Source organism: Molothrus aeneus, chromosome 6, assembly GCF_037042795.1.
Source record: "Molothrus aeneus isolate 106 chromosome 6, BPBGC_Maene_1.0, whole genome shotgun sequence".
Taxonomy (NCBI): Eukaryota; Metazoa; Chordata; class Aves; order Passeriformes; family Icteridae; genus Molothrus; species Molothrus aeneus.
The window spans coordinates 26,496,052-26,519,773 of record NC_089651.1 but is presented as its reverse complement, the minus strand read 5'-3'; the positions used below and the strand labels follow the sequence as shown (position 1 = coordinate 26,519,773).

At 39.0% G+C, this 23,722-nt stretch overlaps 1 protein-coding gene across 1 annotated transcript; it reads right to left on the bottom strand.

Annotated features, from left to right (window-relative positions):
* Positions 1–23,682, bottom strand: GANC (glucosidase alpha, neutral C). Its single transcript, XM_066552444.1, has 24 exons — positions 23,595–23,682; positions 22,443–22,505; positions 21,140–21,248; positions 20,492–20,619; positions 19,773–19,955; positions 19,479–19,524; positions 18,057–18,123; positions 16,555–16,651; positions 15,788–15,968; positions 14,795–14,948; positions 14,157–14,392; positions 13,065–13,191; positions 12,015–12,094; positions 11,000–11,143; positions 10,523–10,619; positions 10,040–10,141; positions 9,290–9,533; positions 7,489–7,553; positions 6,898–6,974; positions 5,617–5,691; positions 5,095–5,208; positions 4,453–4,565; positions 2,851–2,954; positions 1–1,977 (listed from the first exon to the last, which is right to left on the bottom strand). The coding sequence occupies exons 1-24, from the start codon at positions 23,621–23,623 to the stop codon at positions 1,868–1,870; spliced, it is 2,745 nt and encodes a 914-aa protein (XP_066408541.1). The 5' UTR covers positions 23,624–23,682; the 3' UTR covers positions 1–1,867.
* Positions 23,683–23,722: the final 40 nt, after the last annotated feature.

Sequence of the window (23,722 nt, the reverse complement as noted above, 5' to 3'; positions counted from 1 at the left end):
TAACTTGCTTCATTGTTACTTTATTTCACTTTCCAATTTGAGAAATAGCAGTTAAAATATTTTATTAAATTACCCAAGACAATAACTATATCCTGTCAGAAGCACTGCTATACTTAAACACAGTAAGAAATCATCAATCAAAGCTTAGAAGTTGATAGAAAAATAGGGTCTGTCTCTCTTTTCACAGATGCAAAAGATCTGTTTGCTGCTGTTCTACCCGGATTAACACATTTGCATTAAGCACAACAGTATTCATACTGCCAGTTCCTGGAGTGGAGGCTCACACTGTCTCCTGGAAGGTGCTGACAAATAGCTCTGCAGAATATAAAAGAAGGAAGCTAAGCGTCTGGTGGGGAACAAACTACACTTGAGTAGTCAAGAGCACTCATAGTTTGCCCTCCTGCTTGCTGTTCCCAGAAATCTGCCCTGCAGGACAAACAGCAGCAGGTGGGAATGACTGGGGGGATTAGTAACGTTATGTTACCTTTAGCTGGCAAAAATGGTGACCATCCTTCTCTGTTTCCTATGAGTTAATTTACTGATGTCTTTAGAAAATACTTCCTTATCTTACTAAAAGGAATTAAATTAACTAGAATTCCAGAAAAACCAGAAACCCAACTGATGGCATGTTCAGATTTGACTCAAAGCAGAACTGGTTTGAAAATAATATAGCTGACAAGTTTAGCAAATAGAAAGGTAAACAAACTCTGTGGAGTAATGGCAGCCTGTGAAAAGAGATGCCTAAGATGGAAAAGCCTGAGGGAACAGGCAGGATGTAATGGATGTGAGACTCAGGATGTCTCTGTTTGCAAGCAAAGCAAGCATCAAAACATACCAGTTCTGTTTGCAGAGATAGTGGGAAAAGAAGGCAAGGGAACATTAGGCTGAGTTGTAAGAGAAAGTGGGATGCCTGCACGCAGAATTAATCCCATTAAAATGAAATTCTGCTTCATAAATGCCTAGCTCAAATCTCAGCCAGATACTAAAAAGTAACATGACTAAAACTTTTCTAAAGGAAGCCAAAACTAGGCAGGACTTGGAAGATCTGGGAAAGCATAGCTCCTTCACTGGGCTGCCTTGAATCAATGACATTCAATCATCAATGCCAATTCTTTCCTAACAGAAAACTTTTTTTTTAAGTAGTACCTGTGCCTTTTTGAAATCCAAGTTTCAAAGCTGGCTGTTAGGGAGCCTTCTGCACCACCACATTACTGTCTTCTCTTATTGCACAAACGAATGGCACAAGCTACCCAACCCTCCCCTCCAGTGCCTGAGCTCTTTGGCCAGCCTGCTGTTTACTTTCGCGTGCAGACCAGCTAATTTTGTGTTGCCATAAGGACTGGAAAGCAGAAGTGTCTGTGGTCACACTGGGTGGCTCCTTCTGTGTTTGTTTTCAGAAGGCAGCTGGCAGGCAGAACTCTGGTGATAACCTGTGTCTGCCATACCTGCTGATGCTGCTTGTTGAACTGGCCCAGATCTCCAAAAGTGCAACAGCCTCTGAACAGTGTGGTTTTCAAATACTTACATTAAGGCCTGTGCCAACAAGCCACAATCTCACCCCACCAACTCATAATTTTTTATTGCAAGTGAAGGCAGAACTGAAGCTTAATGCCTAACTGAAGCCAGCCTAATGCAAATAGTATTTAGCTTATTTCCCCAAAGATACAATCCTAGTGCTATTACTTTTGCTGAACAGAAAATTTATCCAAGTCCAAATTGCTGCTTTAAAAGAAATGTTAGTTTGGATGTATTGGTGGAAAATATGTTTGTTGATTTAATTGGATTCAAGTGAACATCTGAAGTCCTCCCAGTTTATTTCTCCTCAGCCTCTCAACAGACAGTTTCTCTGAAGAAGTTGCATCTTCTTTCAGCTGATACAGATCTCCCAGTCAGCATCAACACCCAGGGCTAAGTTTTCCAGTGTCAGTGCAAAGGTCTTCGTATCATATGTGAAAATCACTTCTTTTTTTTTTCCATCTGAACAGGACAAGAGAGTTTTCTATTTAATTTAAGAAGAATTCTTCTGAAACACAGCTACATGTGACTCTACAGTTTTTAGTTCTGACTGTCCCTGCCACTGATGGAAAGGATTGATTAAAAAACATATAGAAGTCAAATCTTCCCAGCACACATATAAGAATGCAGTGGAATAAGAAAGTAAATATTTCTTTTTTTCTGATCTTTCAAACTATGGTACATCAAACTATGGAACTACTTAAGAATTTTTCTGAAAAAAAATCACCCTGGTTTTTGCACAGGTGTTCCTCCAGGCACCCTTGACAGGTGGAGGCAGAAATTACATTTACCCATAACTCTCAAAGTAAGGGACATGCTTGAAAAGCAACCAGAAATTGTAAGCCCTTTCTGTAGCTGCTACAGCCTATCCCTATGGGATACCTCACAACTTCTAGAGATCATATCACATATAGTCAGGAACTCCAGAACTTTTGGATGAGCATGGAAACAAAGAGTAAATCTGGGTTTGTCTGCAAGTTTCCTGTTCTAGACTAGGCAGGTTAACAGACCTGAGCAAATGGGCTTTAATTTGAAGTGCCATCTCTGCTCATGTTGTCTGAATGTGTTCATTCCAAACCACATTTACTGATGTATTTATCATCTTTCAAAGTCAGTGTTCTTCAGTTCTGCATGCAGTATTAGTGGTGAACAGCTGCTCATTCCTTTCACTAAATTCCATCCTTGATATAAAAAAGTAACAAAGAAAGCTAAACAAAGAGGCTTCCTAAGCTGTAACACTTCTTCTGCAGACTTGTCAGTTTGACACCTCTAGTGAATGGCAGCAGAGCAACAGAATTTGAAAAAATTGCAGTAAAAGAAAAGTCAATTCATTACCCTTGGCACTGGCTGTCACAAAAGTGGGTTGCTTTCCAAATCCCAGAATTATCACCCGTTCAACTACACATGTAGTGTGGTATTGTCCGCTTTCATCTACACAGCTGAAAAAAGAAAATAACTTCATATACATCAATTTCTTTCCCTCAGTATAAATCGGTATCACGCAAATATTATTACTTCAGTCTCATCCTGAAAGCTCCCTATACTGGTTTCCTTTCCTCTATTTATCTTTCTCTTAAAAACAAGTAAAGCTTTCTCCCACTGTCAGCTGATTTTTTCGCTGCATATCAGATTTCACAGTCAGAAGAAAAACAGTTTGAGAAACTATTTTAAGGCAAAAAGCATGGCTTTTGGAACCAGAAAAGTTCTGGATTTTCAGAAAACAGTAGTTAAAACTCCTAAATATAAATGTAAAGCTAATTTTAACATTTTTTTCACGTAAAATATTTCAATTTGAGACAAAATTATGTTTAATTTTGTAACTAATTCAATTTTTATTAAAAAGCTCTAAAAAACCTCAAATCAAATCAAAATGCACCTCTTTTTTAATGAACAGGATGTTATTAATCTCAAAATTATTTTTTCCAACTTCAGATTTGCTAGCAATTTAGCAACATTTTTCTTTCCCATCCTGAATTTTTAAGCTTTTCAGATTTCATGTTCCATATAAAGAGATTTGAAGTATACTTTTAACCACATTATACAAGCTAAACTAGTTTTGCTCTGTGTTAAATTTTGTAGCTTTAGGACCAACTCCTGCATACTTTTGAAGCTTGAAGGACTAAAAAATGCCTGCAGAATCACCATTTATGCATTACACAGCCCTCTGTGCAATGTACCTCAAGAGTAAAAGTGTTATAGTGACATATTTGGCATCTCTTTGGCTTTTAGGTTTTGTCACTGAACCTTTGCAGGTGGTATCCTCTTGTGCCTCCCTTCAAGTGTTTTTCTTCATGCTAATATATATGGTGAATTTGTTGATTACTTTGGGAGACTGCAAAGATGTGGTTTTGGTTCCCAGACAGAAGCACTGAATATCTCAGGTTGGAAGGGACACATAAGAATCAAGCTAACTCCCTGCTCCTTGCAGGACTACCTAAACCTAACCATGTGGCTCAGATCATCATCCAGATGTGCTTTGAACTAGGAAAGGCTTGATGCCTTGACCACTTCCCTAGGGAACATGTTCCAGTGACTGACCACCCTCTCAGCAAAGATTATGTTAGAAAACAAAACTTAGAAAATATAAACACTCCAGGTGTTGCATACTTGCAAATCTCCCGATTTATCTTTTTTATCTCTCAGATAGGCTGTACTCTTTCTAACGACTTCCTTTATATTTGTGTCAATCTGCAGAATCTCGAGTCTGACTAGACTGAAACAATATAAGACAGCTCAGTATTTCATGTGTCACTGCCTTCAGACTTCTGTAGAACACTGTTTACCTCTGCAGTTTTATGACAGATTGTGCACTCTCTCAGACTTCACTAAGCAATAGATGAGACTAATACTGCTACCTTTGTAAGAAGGCCTCATGAACTAGAACAGGCATTTCCAGTGACATTTGTGTTGTTGGCTTTTGCCCATGATTGCTGTTACCTGGAAGAGAGAATGTTCTTGTGGAAAGTGAATTTCCGATACAGGAACTGCTTCTTGTGGAGATATTGAAATGAATGCCCATCATCAACATAGAGCTCACCTATGGCACAGGCCTGTGAAACACACCAGATAAAGCACAAATTAACAGCAGCTTCTAGTGTTGAATAATTAAACTGTCTCACTATATGTTATGCTTCATATTGAAGGTGTGTATTTATTTTTCTTTAGCAGCTTGTATCCCTGGAAGGCTCAAGCAATCCAGCTCTGAGACTGCCAGACATCCTGGTTTTGTAAATTGATGCAGGTGCCATATGTCACCTCTTTATTAGCAAAGACAGTTGTAGGAAGTTCCCTCTCTGTGTCCAAAAGGAAGTTTGTGGCCTGCTCATTCTTTGCTCCTCCCTCCAAGGGACTAGACAAGGGCTGAAAAAAGTCAGAAAAATATTCTGGCTCTGCTATGCTCAGATAGTCATGCTTAGAGGGGACAGTGGGGGAGAAGTCTGTGTCCCCTCAAACAGCACAAGTGGAGAAGAGCCATTGGACACTCAAATGTAGATGCCATTGTTCTGATCAAACAGGGCCTACAAAGGTCAGATGGAGTAGAAGACGTCTTTGTAAAAAGGGAACACTATCCCAGCATACCTCTGCATCTAAGGCCACGTGGAGTTCATAAGAAATATCTATCATCCATTCAGTGGATTTTCCAGCTGAGGTCTTCAGAGGTATCACAGTGCCCCCTCGCTGGAATACAGGAATCTGCAAAAACACAAAGTCAGGGCAGAAAGATTCCCGCACTCCGATAATGGAATTTTAATGAGGATCAGAGATAACAGAAGTTTGCTCAACTTAGAAATGAACTTTTACCACAAATATATAAAGAAAATCATTCAGCTAACAATGGTAATAGTATTAAACTTCTGTATGTATTTAAGCAAAATAATTTTGCTTGGAAAAATAACTGTTATATCATCTCATTTTACCACCAGGACACAGTAGGGTTTAATCTAACAACAGAGGAGATGGGAGTTTTATACAAAAGCTATTTTAGATTACATTTCTACGAAGAAATTGAACTGTAACTTTTCTGATCCTGAATATTGACAAAACAAAAGCTTGGGGTTTTTTTCTCTTCCATGAAAGTAGCATTTTAAAACAAAAACATACATTCTCCAGTGTTACTGGAATCTTCACTGTGCCCGCATCTTCCATTTGCTTAAATTTTTTGAAATCGTACCAAATCTAGAAAAAATGAAATAAGAATGAGCATGACACATATGCCAAAATCTGTTCCCTCTGTAGACACAGTTACTCTCCTTAACTTGTCAGTATTCCTAACAACCCATTTGATTGGCAAGAAAAAGCATTTACTTTTTAAATTAAATGATCTTCTGGATGGAAAGAATAAATTGTAATTTCTGAAGCACAAAAATTATCTGACCTTTTCTACAGTTTGCATAATGTCTTGTATGTCTTAAAGCAGCTGGAAGTGCAAAACAATGAAACGCTTTTATATTTTTTTAAATATAGTTCTTGAAAAAGCAGATTTATATTGAAGTGAAAATTAACAACAAAGCTGCTAATAACAGGTGACAAAAGGGAGCTGCATCTGAATCTCCCATGCACCACACTTGGCAACAGGTTTAAGCTGTTTAAGCTAATGTGCCAAGCACTCAATTGCCACAGAGATCTTGATAAAAGTATTTTCCTTAACTTGTCTGGAGAACCTAGTCTGTTTTTCTCCTTAAACTGAGAAGAATTCTAACTGTTCTCAGTTAGTGGAGTCACAAGGCTCTGCATGGTCTCATACACTCCCTTTTGCTGCTTACTCTCTGGAGTCTCAGGCTTTTCCTTAGCAACTATTTTCCCCAAATAATTTTCCTTCCTCCACTGCTGCTGTAGCCAAATGCTCTTTGTAGGAGTGAACCACTGTGCCATCCTGTGGATAAATACCTTTATTTCAGAGAGGAACTGCTCTCTGTGTGAGTCAGTGTTTGCTATACATGTCCCAGGCTACTGAGGCTTGACTTGTTAAAATTTCCCTCCCTACAGTTTCTCTCTGATTTCCTTTTGACCTTTCTTCAAAGTTCCCTTTTTTTTCTACATAAAATAAGAAGTTTAACCCAAAGAGAAATACATGTAAAAAGGTAACTGACAATGTAGGGAAGCTGTTTCATGGTGATTGATGAGCAAGCTTTGAAGGGAGATTTAAACTGTAGGTGACTTGAAATTTGTGCAGCAGCTCGTGGAAAAGGAAGAAAGCAAATTAACTGTGAGCCAAGCAAGCAAGGCATCAAGATGAAAGGAAGGGCTCGGAGTGGCACAGCATGGCCAGCGAAGACTTGCCACAGCATTAGTGCTCAGCAGTTATTAGATGGGGAGCCGGAAGGTTTCTGCATAAAATACTTATTTGAGATGAATAGTTGGGCAATTCATATACATCCTTACCTCCTCTGACCCTGGAAACAGAACTGTCACTGTCTTGGCCTCTTTCTCTGTGACTGGATGTACCAACAAAGCATTTCCTGGAGAAAAACATAAATACAGCTATGGTCCTCAAGGCTGCATCTTCCCAGAGCAGACCCTGTGTGCTCTGGGGTTGTCAACCTCCCACAGCCATTCCAGGAGCTTGCTTGGGCATGTCATATGCTTAGGTTCACTTTCTACTGAAGAAAAAGGCTTGTGTAGTGGGCTGATGGCTGACTGACTTCAGCAGCCAGCCATACCACAGTACAAACCAATAATGTTTGGGTGGTAGTTGTTTACTACTGCCATTTTTGAAGCAGATCTTAGCTGCTCTACTGAACTTGATGTTTCAGGTCAAAAGCAATAATGTTTTTTCAAAGTGACTAGTTTTTTTATCTCCTATGTCCTCTGTTTTCAAAGTGCTGTTAAAAGGAGGTCCCTTAAAGAGGTCTCAAGTTCTATATTCGATTATAATTTTTTTAAGTGTTGGGTAGTGTTTTTATGTTTTCTTTTTCTCATGCAACACCTTAAAAATATTTAACTCAAGTTGCAGGGAGTAAGACACCTGCTTACCCAGCATGTACTCATTTTCCACATCAAAAGTTTCCATTTTCCCTGGAAACTCTATCCAGAGAGACCTGTAGAAAAGAAAGATAATGGAATTCAGTTACATTTTTCCTCTCCAATCAACCTGTTCAAGTCTTTCTGGCATTTTTAGGCTCCATTTTTTCCCTCTCTTTACAAGGCACAGTTACCAAGAACTGAATACAGGGTAAGGTTCTCTTTTGTGTCAGTGACTCAAAGTGCCTCTTTGCCCTTGCTAAGAGTCCCCAGTACAGTATGGGTTAGGACACTCCATTATACCTATCTTTACATCTGTGGCATCAATTTCTTCCCTCCTGCCTTCTTCATTACAAACTTGCACTACATCTGCCTTCCTTCTATCAAAGGAGAGATAAATGAGCCTTTGTGTCCCAGTCTACCAGCAACGCTGGCCCCTGATGAACTAGTCCCTGCAGCACAATCCTTCCTGTTCTCAACAGCTCCCTGCTGCTTTTTATAGAAAGTCTCGCCTTGGGCACACCTGAAAAACCTGCACCAGAAGCTAATTTTCAGTCTTTTCCAAAAAAGTGTAGTGTAATAACCATCTGGTTATGGAACAGAAGTTGTATATTTAAAGTTTGAGAGATTATGACAACAACAGCTTGTTAAGAGACAGGGTCTGGGTTTCTTTACACAAAAGCCTGGCTCACCTGCTCACTCACAGGCATCCACCTCTTCACTGCAGTCCTGCTGCTCGTGTGCTTGCTAATGAGACACACTTTCCATTCTGCTTGTCTCAGTGAGAAAAATACACTTCCCCTCTAATTCTGTACCTACTGCAGCAAACTTAACACAATGGAAGTGTGATTTAATACTGTGGGCAGTTCACATGCCAACAAAAGCTTCATTTCAAGAAAGACAGAAACCCACTGTTTCTGTCAGTGCATAAAACAGGTGCATTTACATCTACATAGGTCCAGACAGACACTCACACTACTAAGTCTGTAATGCAAATTATCTTCAAAACTCAAACCACTCAACCCTTATCAAAAAGACTGTTATGTTTCTAAAACATGTAAGATGTATCTACATAACAAAATATAAAGGCAAATGTGAGCAAAAGAACAGTTCTAGGGCAACCGCAAACACAGATTATAATACAAACAAACACAGATTATAATCTATACCAGGGAGATTAATGACATTAATCTCTTTCCAAAAGAAGTGCTGCATTGAGTTCCACAGAGGTGCACTTTTAAGAGGTTAGAGAGCAACAGAACAAATAATTTATTTTGTAATTTAATTTCTGTTCTAGATTATTAAATTCTCTACTAAAAGAAACATTATAAGCAATACTGCAGAAAAAAGTGATAAAACTATTAATATGAAATAAGATTTTATAACAGTAACAGTTAAGCAGTAACAAATATTTTCATGAGAGGCAAAATGGCAGTTACATTTCTAGGTCAAGTTCACAGTCTGTTAAGCACTGTTTTATGTACTGGTTGGACTACTATGTGAAGGTCTTTATCACGATGAAAAATTTGAAGCCCAGACTACTCTAAAAATTTCAAAGACTGCAATGGGTTTATTGAATTAGTGTGTTCCAGGTGTCATTTGGGGAAAAACTCAGGACATAATTTTCCTCTGAAAGCCCTAACAAAGCTCACAGAATGCATGAAAAGATAATTCAGTATTAGAACTTTTGTCTGATTTTCTCCCTTTTAATAGTCAAATAAGTAACTACAAAACTAAGAGGTGGTAATTTAACCTCCCTTCTCCAAGTAAGCTCCTGCAGGTACCCTCTAGGCCTGCTGGCTCATGCTCTTACCTCATGACGGGTTCAGCTGCCGTGTGTGCCCGATAGAACAGAGTGTATAAGTAGGGCAGGAGGACGTAGCGCTCTCTAATGGCTCTCCTGATGATCTGGGTGTTCTTCTCCCCAAAGAGCCACGGTTCGCGCCGTTTGCTCTCCATGTTAGAGTGACCTCTGAAGAAGGGCTGGTAGGCTCCCGCCTGATACCAGCGAACAAGTAACTCTGGCTCTGGATCTCCAATAAACCCTCCCACATCAGCTAGATATTGCGCAGACAAATGAAAATACACAGTTTTGGAGATTGCTCTGGAAAATGTGAAGCTCTCCTCGAACAAACATCCCAAGTGTATAAATCCATGCATTTCACAGTTTGCTCACTGTTCTGTTCAGCTGTTGGGCAGCTGCTTGTCCAAATAAGTGTAAAACACCAGTGCAACAACTTATGCTTTGAAAAAAAAACAAACTGAAGAGAAGTTTTGAAGGCTAAGTGAGTGATTTTCCCAGGGACAGAGCACTATCACAGTGATGCTGTAAACAGAACACTACCCAAGGACTGCTGCTCCAGATGGAACAAAAACACTGCACAAAAGTTAGTGGAGAGAGACATGATGGTGAGAGCCAGGTTTCAGGCTTCTGAAACCAGACTAATCTGTGAAACCACCTGGAAATGCAGAGGGCTGTTAAGCTTTCCACTGTCTGTGTTGAAGTCTACCTTGGGAATACAAACTTGATGGCACAATTTATGCACAGTGAGAAGCTCATTACCTCCACAGAAGGAAATCCCTGCCATGTTGATGGTAAGAAGCATTGGAACGGATATTTTCAAGTAACTCCACTCTGCTTTGTTGTCTCCAGTCCACACTGCCCCTGGAAATTCACAGTTTCAGGATTATGCAGGAAAATTGAATGTATATCTCAGTTCATGCTTGCAGTTAAGGAAAGAAGACAAGAATAATCATTAACTACTTTGGAATTCCTGTACATTACACCTTTCTTTTTTCTTTATACATCTGTGCTCCTGAAATAGGCAATAAAAACAGCTATTGATTTATCAAATGACACAGATTGCTGTTCTACCTTTGACTCATACACACCTTGCCAGCCTCTCCTGATTTTTTTAATCACTTGCACTCTTATGAGCTTACCACATCAGTATTTCTTAAACAGTTTCTGTCCTCTCTAGACTACTATCCATCAAACTTAATATAATAAAGCAGCAAAGAAGGGATCCAGCTAATCCTTACTGACCATACTTCTGTGATCCAGCAAAGAAAGATCGTGTGAGGACAAAAGGTCTCTCTTTTCCTGAAGAACGTCTGATGAGTCCTTCTGCAGTTGCCATTTGCTGAAAGTCACGAATAGAAAAGTCAGGAAGACAAACTCTTTAATTAGGGTACTTTCTACACTGTCTTTTTAGCCCTTCTAAGGCCGAAAAACTAAGACAATCCTGTTCCCAGAAATAATACCTATTATTAAATAACATGTTCTTATTAGAAGACATGAAAAGATTCAGTAGTCACACCAATGTAATTTACATTACTATGGTAGTAAGGCACAAATGATGTCACATTTTCTTGTGATGAATCACAGTTTATTTTAAACATTGCAATATCCAGCAGAGTTTCAGGCCTTGATGAAGGCTATAGAATACCTGCTACTGTGTGAAGTACCACATCACACATTCTCCATGAGAATAACTGCAGTTTGTGTCTCCAGATACTCCACCTGGTAGAATCCATAGAGGTTGTGTACTTCCCGATGCTCCCAGTTGTTGTAGTGCACAGCATCTTTCTGCATTGTTAGTTCTGCCTCCTTGAAGACCGAAGGCTCATTCATATCATTCCATACAAAGAGGATATTAGTGGATCCCTGTGACACAGGGCTTCAATTAGGTCATGACAGAGTCAATCCTGTGATTTTGAGTGTTTATCTCAAGTGGGTGTCAGGCCAGTCTGGGGTATGAGTAGAAACAGCGGCACAAAACCAAGACTTGGTAATTACACTTTTCAGGTCACTTGAAAGCCCCCAGTTAGTCATCTCATCCCTCTCAGAGGCCCTTCTAGTCAGGGTAGCAGCCTGCAAGGCCACTTGATCTTTGCAATTCTTACAAAACTCAGTTATGCACTTGCTATTCCTGCTTTCTTGTGAGGGAAAGAGGCAGGGAAAAGAGAAGTATAAAACAGCCACTAGGAAAAATCAGAGAAGGCCAGAGGTAAAAGCTGGAGAGAAAAAGCAGCATGGGAAATATCTACTATGTATGTCTACTAGGGAAGTGATTTCAACAACTCTACTGCAAACTAGGACTTTGAAGCAGGGTGGGAGGAACTGGAGGTGCGCAGCAATGGTCACCCAGACACTTTCAGCACTAGGCAGGAAGGTCAGGATGAAGTGACTAAGGTGTGAGAGTGCACTTCCACATCACTCCTTGTGTGCTATCATGGTAGTAAAGGCTGGAATAGCAGCACCTGTTTCAGTTTATGGGTTCTTAAAATGCCTGCAGTTTGTCCCTTATATTGCTGCAACTAAGAGTGTGTGTTCACTGGTGGCATATGGGTTCCAACTGGCTCAGTGTAGATATGTCCATGGAGAAAATCCTTTTGTGGTACTTCAGCTTATCAAGGTATTTTCCTATACACAATAATAGAGCTACAAAGGCCAACAACTTGCTTAAACAGTATCTTCTCTCTTCTCCCTTTTCAGGCTTTCTGGGATATGTAGATCAGAGCAAATAAATACAAACCTTGTATGTTTTGAAGGCAAATTGATCTGCGTACCATTTTCGCACTTCAGGATTGGTGAAATCCAGGTAACAAGAGGAACCTGGAGATGTTGGAGATCCCAATTATTTATCTGATTTTAAGAATATTGTCTTTGCACCTATATACAATGGCCTAAAGCTACAATGGTTTCCATAGACAGCAATAATGTAGTTGCTATTTTTTCTGAAATTAAAGCTCAAGACCAAATTCCAGGCTGACTTGGAATTCAGCACACCCTTTGCCATGTTGTGAAGGTCAACACACTTAGATTCAGGAGGTCTGAAGCTAAGCACCATTTAAGGATGTCTGCTAGCAGTTTCAAATACGTTCACATGTGAACAAGTAGTCAGGGAAAGACATCACCACTGGTATTCTGAGCTAAAACAGCAAAGTGTCACTGAGAAGCTGAATAACGACATCCGACCATGCTACTAGAAGTTGCAATATGTCCTTGATTTTTCCCGTAATCATTCATTTGCCAGGACTGTGTGCTTCCTGTCTGTAAAGAAGGGAGACAACCTCCTCTGCCTCCCTGCAATGAGATCTTCTCATGAAACATAATATGTCAAATCACTGTGTTACTCTTGAATCAAAGTCTTCCGGATCAGGGTTCACTAAATTTCATCCAGCCTACATAAGCTGTGCTCATTGCAATGGACCAGACTGCATTTCTGTGTCCAAGACAAGCTGGGAAGAGGAATGGCTGTTCTCATCAATAAATCCAACTCTTTTAGTTCTAGGCACTGAGACTAGCTGCACATCCAATCGACATAAGAGAGGCAATTTATACAGCTGAGGCAATTGGGACATGATGGGGAGGACCAACCCTCCCCCATTATTATAAATTATATTAACTTTTAATTTTTATTATAATTATTAATATTTACAACAAATGCAAGGAATTTGCAAGGAATAAAAGGAATTTGAAAGGAATATAAGAATTCAATTTTGCTTCCATGCATACCAATTAAACTATTCTACAAAATTTTTAAAATAAACAGCTTAAAATATAAAGACACAGTGTTTTTTACCTGGCCAACAGATGCCCTCAAAATCTTGCCCATTCCTGTCTTTCACAAAATATCCCTTTTCTTTTGCCTGTGCATACAGGGTATACGAGGGATCAACCTTAATATGAGGATCTACGATGACCACAAGCTGCCAGAGTAAGAAAATAAAACACATAATTAAGATCAGCTGTGCTTAATAAAACAGTAAGAGCTCACTTTTGCTAAAAGGCAGAGAATGACTTCATCTCAGGTAAAGAGAGCTGTGTCCCTAGTTTAAAAAGCAGATACCAGTTTTTTATATACTGTGTTAGACATGTGTACAGGACCTGAATTTACAAGGAGTACATGAACTTACCCGTCTGAAATAAATTACAAAAGCCATTGTTTCAGATAAAAGCAAGTACCATAACCCCTAAAAACAACCTATTTAATTCACTGCTGTACTCTGTGAATGGGAAAATATCTGACTTCTGTGTTCATGTGCCTGCTTAAAAGCATACACCTTAAGACAGTTAAATTTGTTTTAGTTTGTGTATCATACAACACCAACGAGTATTGTGTTTTGCAGTTACATTCTGCTGCTTTACGGCAGAGCTGAGAAAGTACTATAGCTCCAATTGAGAGACTATAAAACTTGAATACTGTTACAACAATCCCCTGTTCATTGACTTTTGGCAAAGATCAAGCATTAAGCAATTCTACAACTCAATAATTCCAAGGAAAATATTTTAACTGTAAAAACAGAAATACAGAAACACAAAGAAAAGCTGAAACAACCACAGAAAGTATCAATGGTGAAAGATCATGTTACAAAGAAAGATTTTCTGCTGTGTTCATCAGTGCTGAGCTGCTTCTGTAAGATGGAGTTTCACAAGGGTCAAATTAAGCTGGATTGTCAGGATACAGAACAAGCTACTAAATAATAAAATTGTATAAGGAACTGAATTAAACAATGGAGCTTGCATGCTAGAAGCATCACCAGATGGCAACACAGTCTAATTTAATGTGCTGTAGTTCACCTGATTCCAGTATCTGAAGTACCAGGCTTAAAGCTAGATTGGGTAGATTCACACTACAGAGAAATCTTTTCTTTCTTCCTGCAATATTATTTACCTTGCGTTTTTTCTTCCTGAGATGTTCTTGCATCTTTCTGGGGTTCTGGAATTTCTTTTTGTCCCAAGTAAAATACCTCTTGCCATCTGTGTGCTCTATATCCAGCCATATGACATCATAAGGAATGTCATGTGCATCAAAGCCAGCATCCACTGCCTTGACATCTTGTTCATCCTCATAATTCCACCTGCACTGATGGTAGCCCAGAGAAAAAAGTGGGGGCAAGGCTTGAGTGCCTAGAAAGAATATATGAATAAAGACAAAACTCTCAATAAATTCAGTCTTTCCACATTATAAGGCGGCGTGTCTTGATACTTGTGATACGTGTCTTGTGACTGGCCGTTCTATCCCCCTGTGTTTCACCTCTTCCTCTAAGGGTGCAGTTTCAGATAGCAGTGATTATGCTGGCTTCTCAATTACAGGCAAGTTTGACCAACTGTGAATGCTAGGGAAAACAAGGATAGAGGCCTGTCTTCACAAAGCAAGAGCCTTTGATCTACACACTGCAGTTTGGGAACAACTGGCCTCCTGCACACCATGGGCTAGGTAAATGTTGACGCACTCTTGGGTACAGCATGTTCCTCAGACAATCTCCTGGATAAGCGTGCCATTCTGACTCCAGTTATGTCAGTTAGTACCTGTCAGTTGTGCAAACTGCTTGAAGATATCAAACGCAGTGGGTCCCATCAGCAGGAAAACATCAATGATCCCACTTTCTGACATCCAGCGAACATCAGTTAGAGGCACTGCTCTCTGCTTAGCAGTTTCTGCAGCAGATCTGGATGGAGTGTGCTTAGAAGGAAAACAAGGTAAACCTAAATCTCTCTCTCTATCATACTTCTATTCAATGAAGGAGCAAATAGGGAAACACACAAAATTCACCACCACATACCTGGCAGGTAGTAGGAATACACACTGAATGTTTCTTATAAATCCTTCACAAATTCTTTACCTTGCATACCACTTACACAAAGTAGAGTAATAGGTTATGAGAAAAAATGAGTAATGAGTGGCAAAATATTAAAGCATTTCCATAATTAATGACTGTGAATTTTCTGTATGATCTTTGAGTAATATCTATTTCATTAATAAAAAAAAATAAAATTAACCACATAATGCAGTGCTGGAAAAGCAGATTTGCTTGTCATTGTTTCAATTTTAACAGAATTCATATGTTTGTGTTTCAAGAGTGAGTTCCTTTCCTGAACATATTTCTTCAAGATCAATTACATTCCACAGAAGAATGAGCCTGCTAAGCAGAAGTCTGTGGCAATTCCAACAATTTAAATACTCATAAAAATTTCTCAAATCCAAGTGAATGTCAAGATTTTTGTCCACCATTTTTTCTGCCTTCTACATCCATGCAGATTTTTTCTATGTATTTTCTCTCTGTCTCCTCCTGTAGATCTGTTAAAATACAAAATCTGTAACTTGGCTCTTGAAAGGAGTGATCTCTTTGTTCTTTTAGTTTAATACAACAAATTTAGCAATAGGGAGGACAGGAGGAAGAGACTGACAATTCTTCATTAGTGAGTAAAAGATAAATCTCCAATAGTGTTAAATTCCTGTTGGCCTTGTCCTGAAGTGTTTTCTTTTGTAATTTAATTCTGAGGAAAGTGAATAACTCTCACCTCAGCTACTGCCTTTGTACTAATATCCACCAGTGTTTCTGAAGAGTTCAGCCAGAAGATCCCTGAAGTTCTGTTAGGCTTGTGTGCTAAGAGAAGGGGTACTGAACCATAAATACCTATTTTGTCATGTATCTTGTGGCCGAAAATATCCAAATTATAAAGCCGGTAGGCATCGCCATCACTAGGACAAACAAACAGATGTGTTTGTTACACATAAGCATCTTGCACTAGGCTAGTTTTAATTTTATTGCTGTCTCACTAAACCTGGTGAATACTCAGTGAGTGCTCTGTGTTCTAGTCCTTTGTTTAGCATCCAGAGCTGAAATGTGGACTGCTTAGATTATTGCTTATTTGTTTTGGTCCTCACTATCTGAAGCAAATGAGAGTTTTGCTGCCAGGGAGACTACTGTGAGTTTGCTTTAAATCCTAAAATATTATTTCTGAACTCTCCCATCCTCCCATAGAATTGCTCTTTTATGAGTTCTGCTGAAACATGACCAATCCTGGAAGTCAGAAAAAAACTGCATGGAAAATTGGGAGAGAACAGAAAGGGCCATTCATGAAACTGCACACTAGGGAAAGAAGAATGCCTTACTCCACATGGATAGGGGCTACAATTCAACTAACTAAAATATTAAACTAAAATACACATATCTCAAGCTCTTGTCTGGGTTAAATTATTAATACTATGTTATAGCTCTCTCTTACAAAGCAAACAAAAAAAAGACACTGCATTCACTAGCAACCTGATGCCTTGACACCTTTACCTGGTGTTTTTCAGAAGAAGTGTTTCTGTGTGTTGTGGTATTCCATAAACATGGTCATATCCATGTAAAGAGAAGTCCATGCCTACAGAAGTAGGACCTGTGGAAATAATATTAAATTATGAGAATGCAGAGTTCTTAGGCTTATCTGAAAGGAATAAAGCAGAGCAACATAACTGGATTAACCAAAATAAAATAGGTTTTAATGTTTCAATAATTAAGTCTTTCATGCTTCCTTTTAACTTCACTTCCATTATTACTTCTGTTCTATAGAGGTAATGTTTGAAACAGATTTTATTATATTTATTTTGATTTTGAACTTTTTAACAAGATAAAATGAATCACTTTACCAGAAAAAATCCCAAATCCATGCAATCACGGGTCACTTCTTTATTTGGTAGTGAAACTGCTTAAAATTATCTCCTGTTTCTACCCCTACCTAAAAGCTAAACTTTGCAGCACAGCGAACTTCAGGATCTGAATTGTCTGTTTCCCACTGGTCTTCTCTTCAGCCTCAGCCAGGGGAGTAGCATGCACAAGAGTCCCCACCAATGATATCATCCTGTCACACTACTGAATCCAGAGCAACTTTTGGCAGGCAACCAGAGATCCTGCAGACTGACAAGCAGTGGCTTCAGGATCAGAATCTGACCATATGGACTTTATTCCTCTGACACAGAAAACACAAAAACATGATGCTGGCCTAAGACATGAGAAATAGTCTGAACAACAAGAGCAACAGCTTCCTGCCCTCTGTATCTTGACTGTGAACTGAGGAAGTTTCTGCCACCAAAAGAAATTGCTTTCAGACTTCCCTCCTTCTACTGCAGTTGCTGGGTAGTGCTGATCACTACAAAAGTCTGCATGATAATGGTAATGGACAAAGCCAAGCAACTTAATTAATATAGAATACAATGGGATGGACAGCAGATCATCGTATATTTTGGCAATTTATAATTTAAATTTTATTAGAGTTACCGCTCTCATGTGTCTATAACCTTTGTCTTTATCACTTAAGATTGCTCCGTATTCCTTTTTTTAGTCCACACTTAAAAGGGTTTCTTTGTGACAATTATTAATGCTTACATATCATGATTTCTGATATGTCATGAGAATAAACTACAGGTGAAGTCAATGTTATGTACTAATACTGAAAAAAAAAAGGAAAAGGAAATAATGTATTATATACAATATACACATGCAAAGTCAGACAATGCAGATAGTGTTAATGCTGTGTCAGAAATGGCATACAGTGAATTGATGAAATGGGTCACATTTAATGTGTTCCCTCTTGAACACAGATCAAATGAATATTTGCACAGTTTTTGTCAAATTGTTACCCATCACTGATTTCTGATTAAAACAAAGTTAAGGCAACTGAAAAGCAGGAACAAGTGGGACATTGATAAACATTAAGCAGCTAAACAGAAAGCAGACAGAAATATGAATGAACATGGCTATATGTAAAACAGTAAAGCTGTTTTCAGAACTAGACTGAGACTTACCATGAGCTTTGATGTCTAAGAAACTGCCAAATTTCTCTTGCCAGAGATCTAGATCCTCTTGTTTTTCCTGTACAAATAAAAATAGGTAAGCCTAGCAAATGAAACCTCACACATCATGTAGTTTTAAGAAAAACATGATTGTTCACATGAGATTTATACTGCTTTTTTTTTTTTGGCCACATATGGCTAATATAAATAAATCAAAACCACAACTCAGATTCAGCTCCAGGAATTTACACTGAAGAACTGATGTGCATATGTTGTACACAAGCAGTCTGCTACAGCATAAAAATACTATTTGAGATCTTAGGCAGAATCACAGAATGATAGAATAGTCCAGTTTGAAAAGGACCTCAAAAGATCACACACTCCACCCTTTAATGGTAAAGGGAGCCTTGATGAGATTATTTAGCAGCCAGTCCAAACAAATCTTGAAAAACTCCCATGATGGGACTATGCCAAATCCCTGGGAAGGTTGTTCCAGTGAGTGATTATTCTCACTGTGAAAAATGTGTTTCTCCTTGATGTTGAATAAATTTATGAAATGCATGGGTAGAACCAAACAGAAAAAACACATACAAACAGAACCAACTCACTCCCCCAAATAGTAAAGGTCAGACACAGAAAAAGCTCTTCAGACACTCTGGAGTGTCTGTAACTGATACTTTTAACCTCCTTGTGTCCTGTAATTCATTGTCATAGAATTTACACTTCTTGCAGTATCTTCCCTTGTTTTCTTTTCTACATTCATCCCACAGTAAGTGGACGTGGCCTCTTGCAGCTGTGTGCTTTCCCTGGCAGAAATCAGAGCTCAAACATAAGTATGCTGAAGGCAGCATAGCTCCTGCCATTTATAACAGGATAGCAGAGTAAGCAGCCATCTGCTCTGCAAGGGGCTAAAATTATATCCCAGACACAACTCAGCGTCCTGGGAAAACTGCTATGTGCCTCTATGTGCTGCCAGGACCTGGTCTATTTTAAGAGAGAATTTTATTTCTGTATTAAGCCTGAATGTATGTGGAGACATATTTTTTTGACTGCTATAAAAAGGTCTTGTTCTTTTGAAACTCTCTTTGCAATGAACAGGGAATTTGAAAATGACAAATATCACCACAAAGCTCCCTTTTACACATCCACTCCAGCTCAAATAAGAGAACAAAAGAGAAATAAATTAGTAATAAAAAGGCTATAGAAAAAAAATTTTGGGGCTAAATCTACCTGACTGATGCCTTCTACAAGGTGGTAAAACACACAAACCTTCCTTCAACTATGAATTTGTAAAATATCTCAAAATGTTATACCAGGTCCTTTTTTGAAGGTGGTTGGATTGTATTTATGAACATACTATAGGGCAAAATGAACATGTAATTTAATTTTCTTTTACAAAATATTCCTGCTTGAATTGCAGTAAGTATGGGTTACCTTAGAGGAATCACTTGCTGCCTCCTCATTTTGTGCTGTAGGTTTTCTAATGAAAACAAATACATAGAAATAATCAGTTTATTGTTAATGGCTACTGCAAGGGATCAAAGCAGTCTGCAGCTAATTGATCTAGAATGTGTTTGTTAAAACTTCCCCTAGTATTTACTGTACTAATGAAGGAAAAGAGAAGTCACGTTTCAGTGCATAAGAGCTTTCAGAAATTGCAATTCCATACTTTATTTTCAGCTACAGCACAACCAGTATATACGACGATGTGATAGACAAATGCTGTACCTGTCACTGGGAGGTGGTTGTAGGTGCTCAAAATACAACAAACCATTGGAATTCACACTCATAACAGTCTCACCCTTGGACTGCAGCTCAACTTGGAAGGGGTTTGCTGTGACTCGAAGTTTGTAGTCCTCATTAACACTTGACAGTACCAAAATACCTGCCTCCTTGTGGGATATGAACAGTCTGGCAAATGAAAAGCAACAACACCTTTATATCAATCAACAGCACATGAAATCCACTGCAACTAAATAACAATAGATACAGAAGATGGCTAAGAATATCTGCATACATTACACAAACCTTAAGGCTAATGTCAAGCCAAAGAAGGCCAGAAATACATGCTGTGCTCAGGGTTCACTGCATAGTGCAAAAAGTGGCTACAGAACTGCCATGAAAACTATCCAGAGCTTGCACTCCTTTCACATTAACAGGTAATACCTTAGGTAAAAACTTTGCATTGTAACAAGTAGGCTATTTTCTGATTGGGTCAAAGAGGCTCAGTTTTCTTGTGTGTATGATAAAGCTTTCTCTATTTTTTAAATACTTTCTTAAGTATTTAACATAAATTTTTGAAAGTAAATAAACCACATGCATTTTTGTTTTCTCTTCCTGTAGGAACTTTATATTGCAGAGAGACAACTGTACTGTAATATAAAGGAGGAAGCTGTATAAGATATTGAGGTGCCAAATCATCATCACTTAAATCACCCATCACTTACCTCTGGGTGGTAGGTTCCTTTATAAGAACATCAGGAACTTTGTATCTTGTTTTGAGAGGAGATGCCTCATCAATTTTAAGTCTGAAAATATTGCCTTCTATTTCATAAATTTCTACTTGTAGAAGAACCTGTGAGCAAACAAACAGATAAACTCATAAGGATAAAAAATACTTATTTTTAACACAGCATCACCAAACACTTACTGTCTGGAAAAAAAACCAACATGCCTGCTTTCTGATTGATTGTTCTTTAGCATTGTTGAGAGTAAAATTCATCATCCATATGAATTTATACCAGTTAACTCTACTTCACCCCTTTGAAGAAGCAATGCCTTTTAAGTGAACTCTTTATCTTCAAGCATCTGATATCTAGCATTACAAAAAAAGAACTTATTATTTTGAAATAGTGGAGAAAACTCTGAATTAAAAATATTTTTTAGGAAAAAAGTCTTTTATTCAGAACTCTCTTTTTTCATACAGCCATTAATTTTTTAAAACTTAAATGCTGATTAGTAAGGACATATTTAGGCTGATAGTTTGCATTATCTCTCAAATATCTACCACTGAAGAATCTCAAAACCTGTAAATATTATTAGTTGTGTTGACAATATTCACTGCTCTTTCTGTAAGCACCCTCTATGGTACTCACCTTATTCTCCTCGTGAATGATTTGGAATTTGACATTCTCATCACTTAATGTGACTGAATCCAACAAAACTCGATAAAAGGATTTTCCAGGACGTAGAAGTTTCTGACGCCTGTCAAGACAGAAAATTATTTTTGGTCTCCCCAGCTCTTGTAGCTTATATCATACAAAGGGACATCATATTGTTAGAAATGTTTATTTAATCATTTTTTATTGAGCTTTTATTGAGCTTGAAATACAATTATTAGCACTTTAAGTCAAGAAGAAAAAGAAGGAATATAGTTCTGAGCACACCTAAATGCTTACGAATGAGATTTTAGAGGGGTTCAGGGGTTCACCCATCACCACTCTGTGGCTTTTTATAATAATAATAGTCTCAAGTGTCCAGTTCTTAGCTATACAATTCCATTATTGTTCTTTCATTTATCCCTGAAATTTCAGTTGAATAATCTGTTTTTTCATTTTCTGTCATATATCCCTGCAACTTACAATGAACACCTTCTACATTCTGGGGTGATGAAATACTGTGTGTTTGTAATGTGTAACCTTCAAATATGCACCAAGCAAATTGTTTCTTGATAAATTTGATGACTACAGAGTTTTGACTACAGCTTTTGGCCCTGATAATGTTTTTAGGTCAGAGATCCTGAAATAAAGGCTCTTTCAACTGTTTGTAGAATTCTCCATGCCAAGCCCAGGTTTTATGAAGTATTTGAAGATAAGCGTCTTGGACGCTACCTTAAAGACAAACTCCTTCATTAATAAACCAAATATGTCAGTGACTAATTGGTGTAACAATAGACAATCATTTCTTTCAGTCAGCACAGGAAGGAACACAACAAAGGGAAGAAAAAAGTCGAGAGCACAGTTAGAAATGGGATGAGAAATATGACTTAGCACAAGGTTAACTTTAAGGGACTAGTGAGCTAGAATTTAGATTTGACACTGAATTCTGGGCAAGGTACTTGCTCAACAGAACTGTAATCACACACTCAGCTATTGTCACAGACAAACGATTTCTACTACTTTGAACTGCAGATGGTCAAGAAACATCAGTGTCAAGAGTACAATCTGTGTCTGAGTGCACTTAAATTAAAATATTGCTGGGCCTTTGTCAGATGAGAGGACTGATCCTTTTGAACTTTAACAGAAGACATTCTGGGTGTAAGACTACATGTTTTAAAGTCCGCTGATTATTGCTTGCTGATAGGTAAGTGGAATGCTCACCTTTGGAAGATAAATCCTGAAAGTAGCAGACTTGCTGTGATTAAAAGTCAATGCATAACTACACTAAAATTCTCCATACCTGTAAAAAGCAATCTGGTTGCATTTCTTAAAGTTGCTTTTGTCCACAGCCTCATCTTGGACACTAGAAAGAGCAGATAAAGGAAGTATTTAGATGTGTCCATCACACACCTGCTGAATGATCAAATGATGGGGATCCTTTTCAAGAGAGGTCAGGATTAAAAACAGTGCAGGAAACTCGGGTCCAACATAAAATGTGATGGACATTGAACTACTGTGCTTAGATATGGGAAGAGTTTCTTATACATTTAGTTTCATGCTGAACCATTTCTTTTTGAACCCTGAAATTTTGAGAAATGGTTGAATCTATGAGTAACAGAGATGGATTTCAGCATAGCTGAATTCTTATGCATTTTGAAGCCAGACCTCCCTCTGCAGTCATTACGGTTAATTATTATTTTCCAGTAATAAGAATGGAGAAATGGGGAGGACTGGCAGAAAAGAAATACTGCACCCTTTTCTTCAACCTTCAGTGGGACCGACAAAGGAGGGAGGCTTCCGATGGTCCCGCTGACAGCTCTGTTATCTTAGGCTTGAAGTAACTTTTAGATTTATTAGATAACAGTAAATATTTTACTTGCCTGAAAGAAAATGGGCTGCCAGTAGTGTCTATTATCAAAGTATTTCCCAGATTATGCTGGGCTCAGATGGAAAGGAATAAAGTATTAGTTCTGGCAGATAAAGTATTGATGCTTACGGAATACTTATTAATTATATACATGCAATATAGGAAATGCAGACGGCACCCACTGAGGCTCAGTCACAATTACAAGTCCTCGATTATTATTTGAGATCTCACAGTGACCGTATACTTAGATCACTCAGCCCTTTCCATTTTTGATTGAAGACAAGTGTGTCCTTTCGGGTTTTGCTCCAAGTTCGTGTGCCTCTGTTGGCGCATGAACGCGGTGCAGCCCGAAATACCCCTGGCGCTGTGGTTCCGCTCGCTGCTCCGCTCCGCCGCGGGAAGGCTGTGTCCGGGCAGGGCGGCGAGGACAGCAAGGCACGGCTCCGCACGCCCACCCCGAGCCCCGAGCCGCTGCATGGGGCCGGGTCTGACCCCGCCGCTCCCCGCAGAAACCGGTGGAGCCTCCCCGGCACCCGCGGGAGCGAGGAGAGGGCCGGCCAAGGAGCGCCTCCCCGGCTGCGTTACCTGACTCCCCCCGGTGTCCCCGCCTCCATGGCGGAGCTGCCCCGAGCAACCCCCGCGGAGAGAAGGGGTAGCGACCCGCCGCGCCAGCCGGGGAACGCCGCGGGCCCCAAACGCGACCGGGCCGGCGA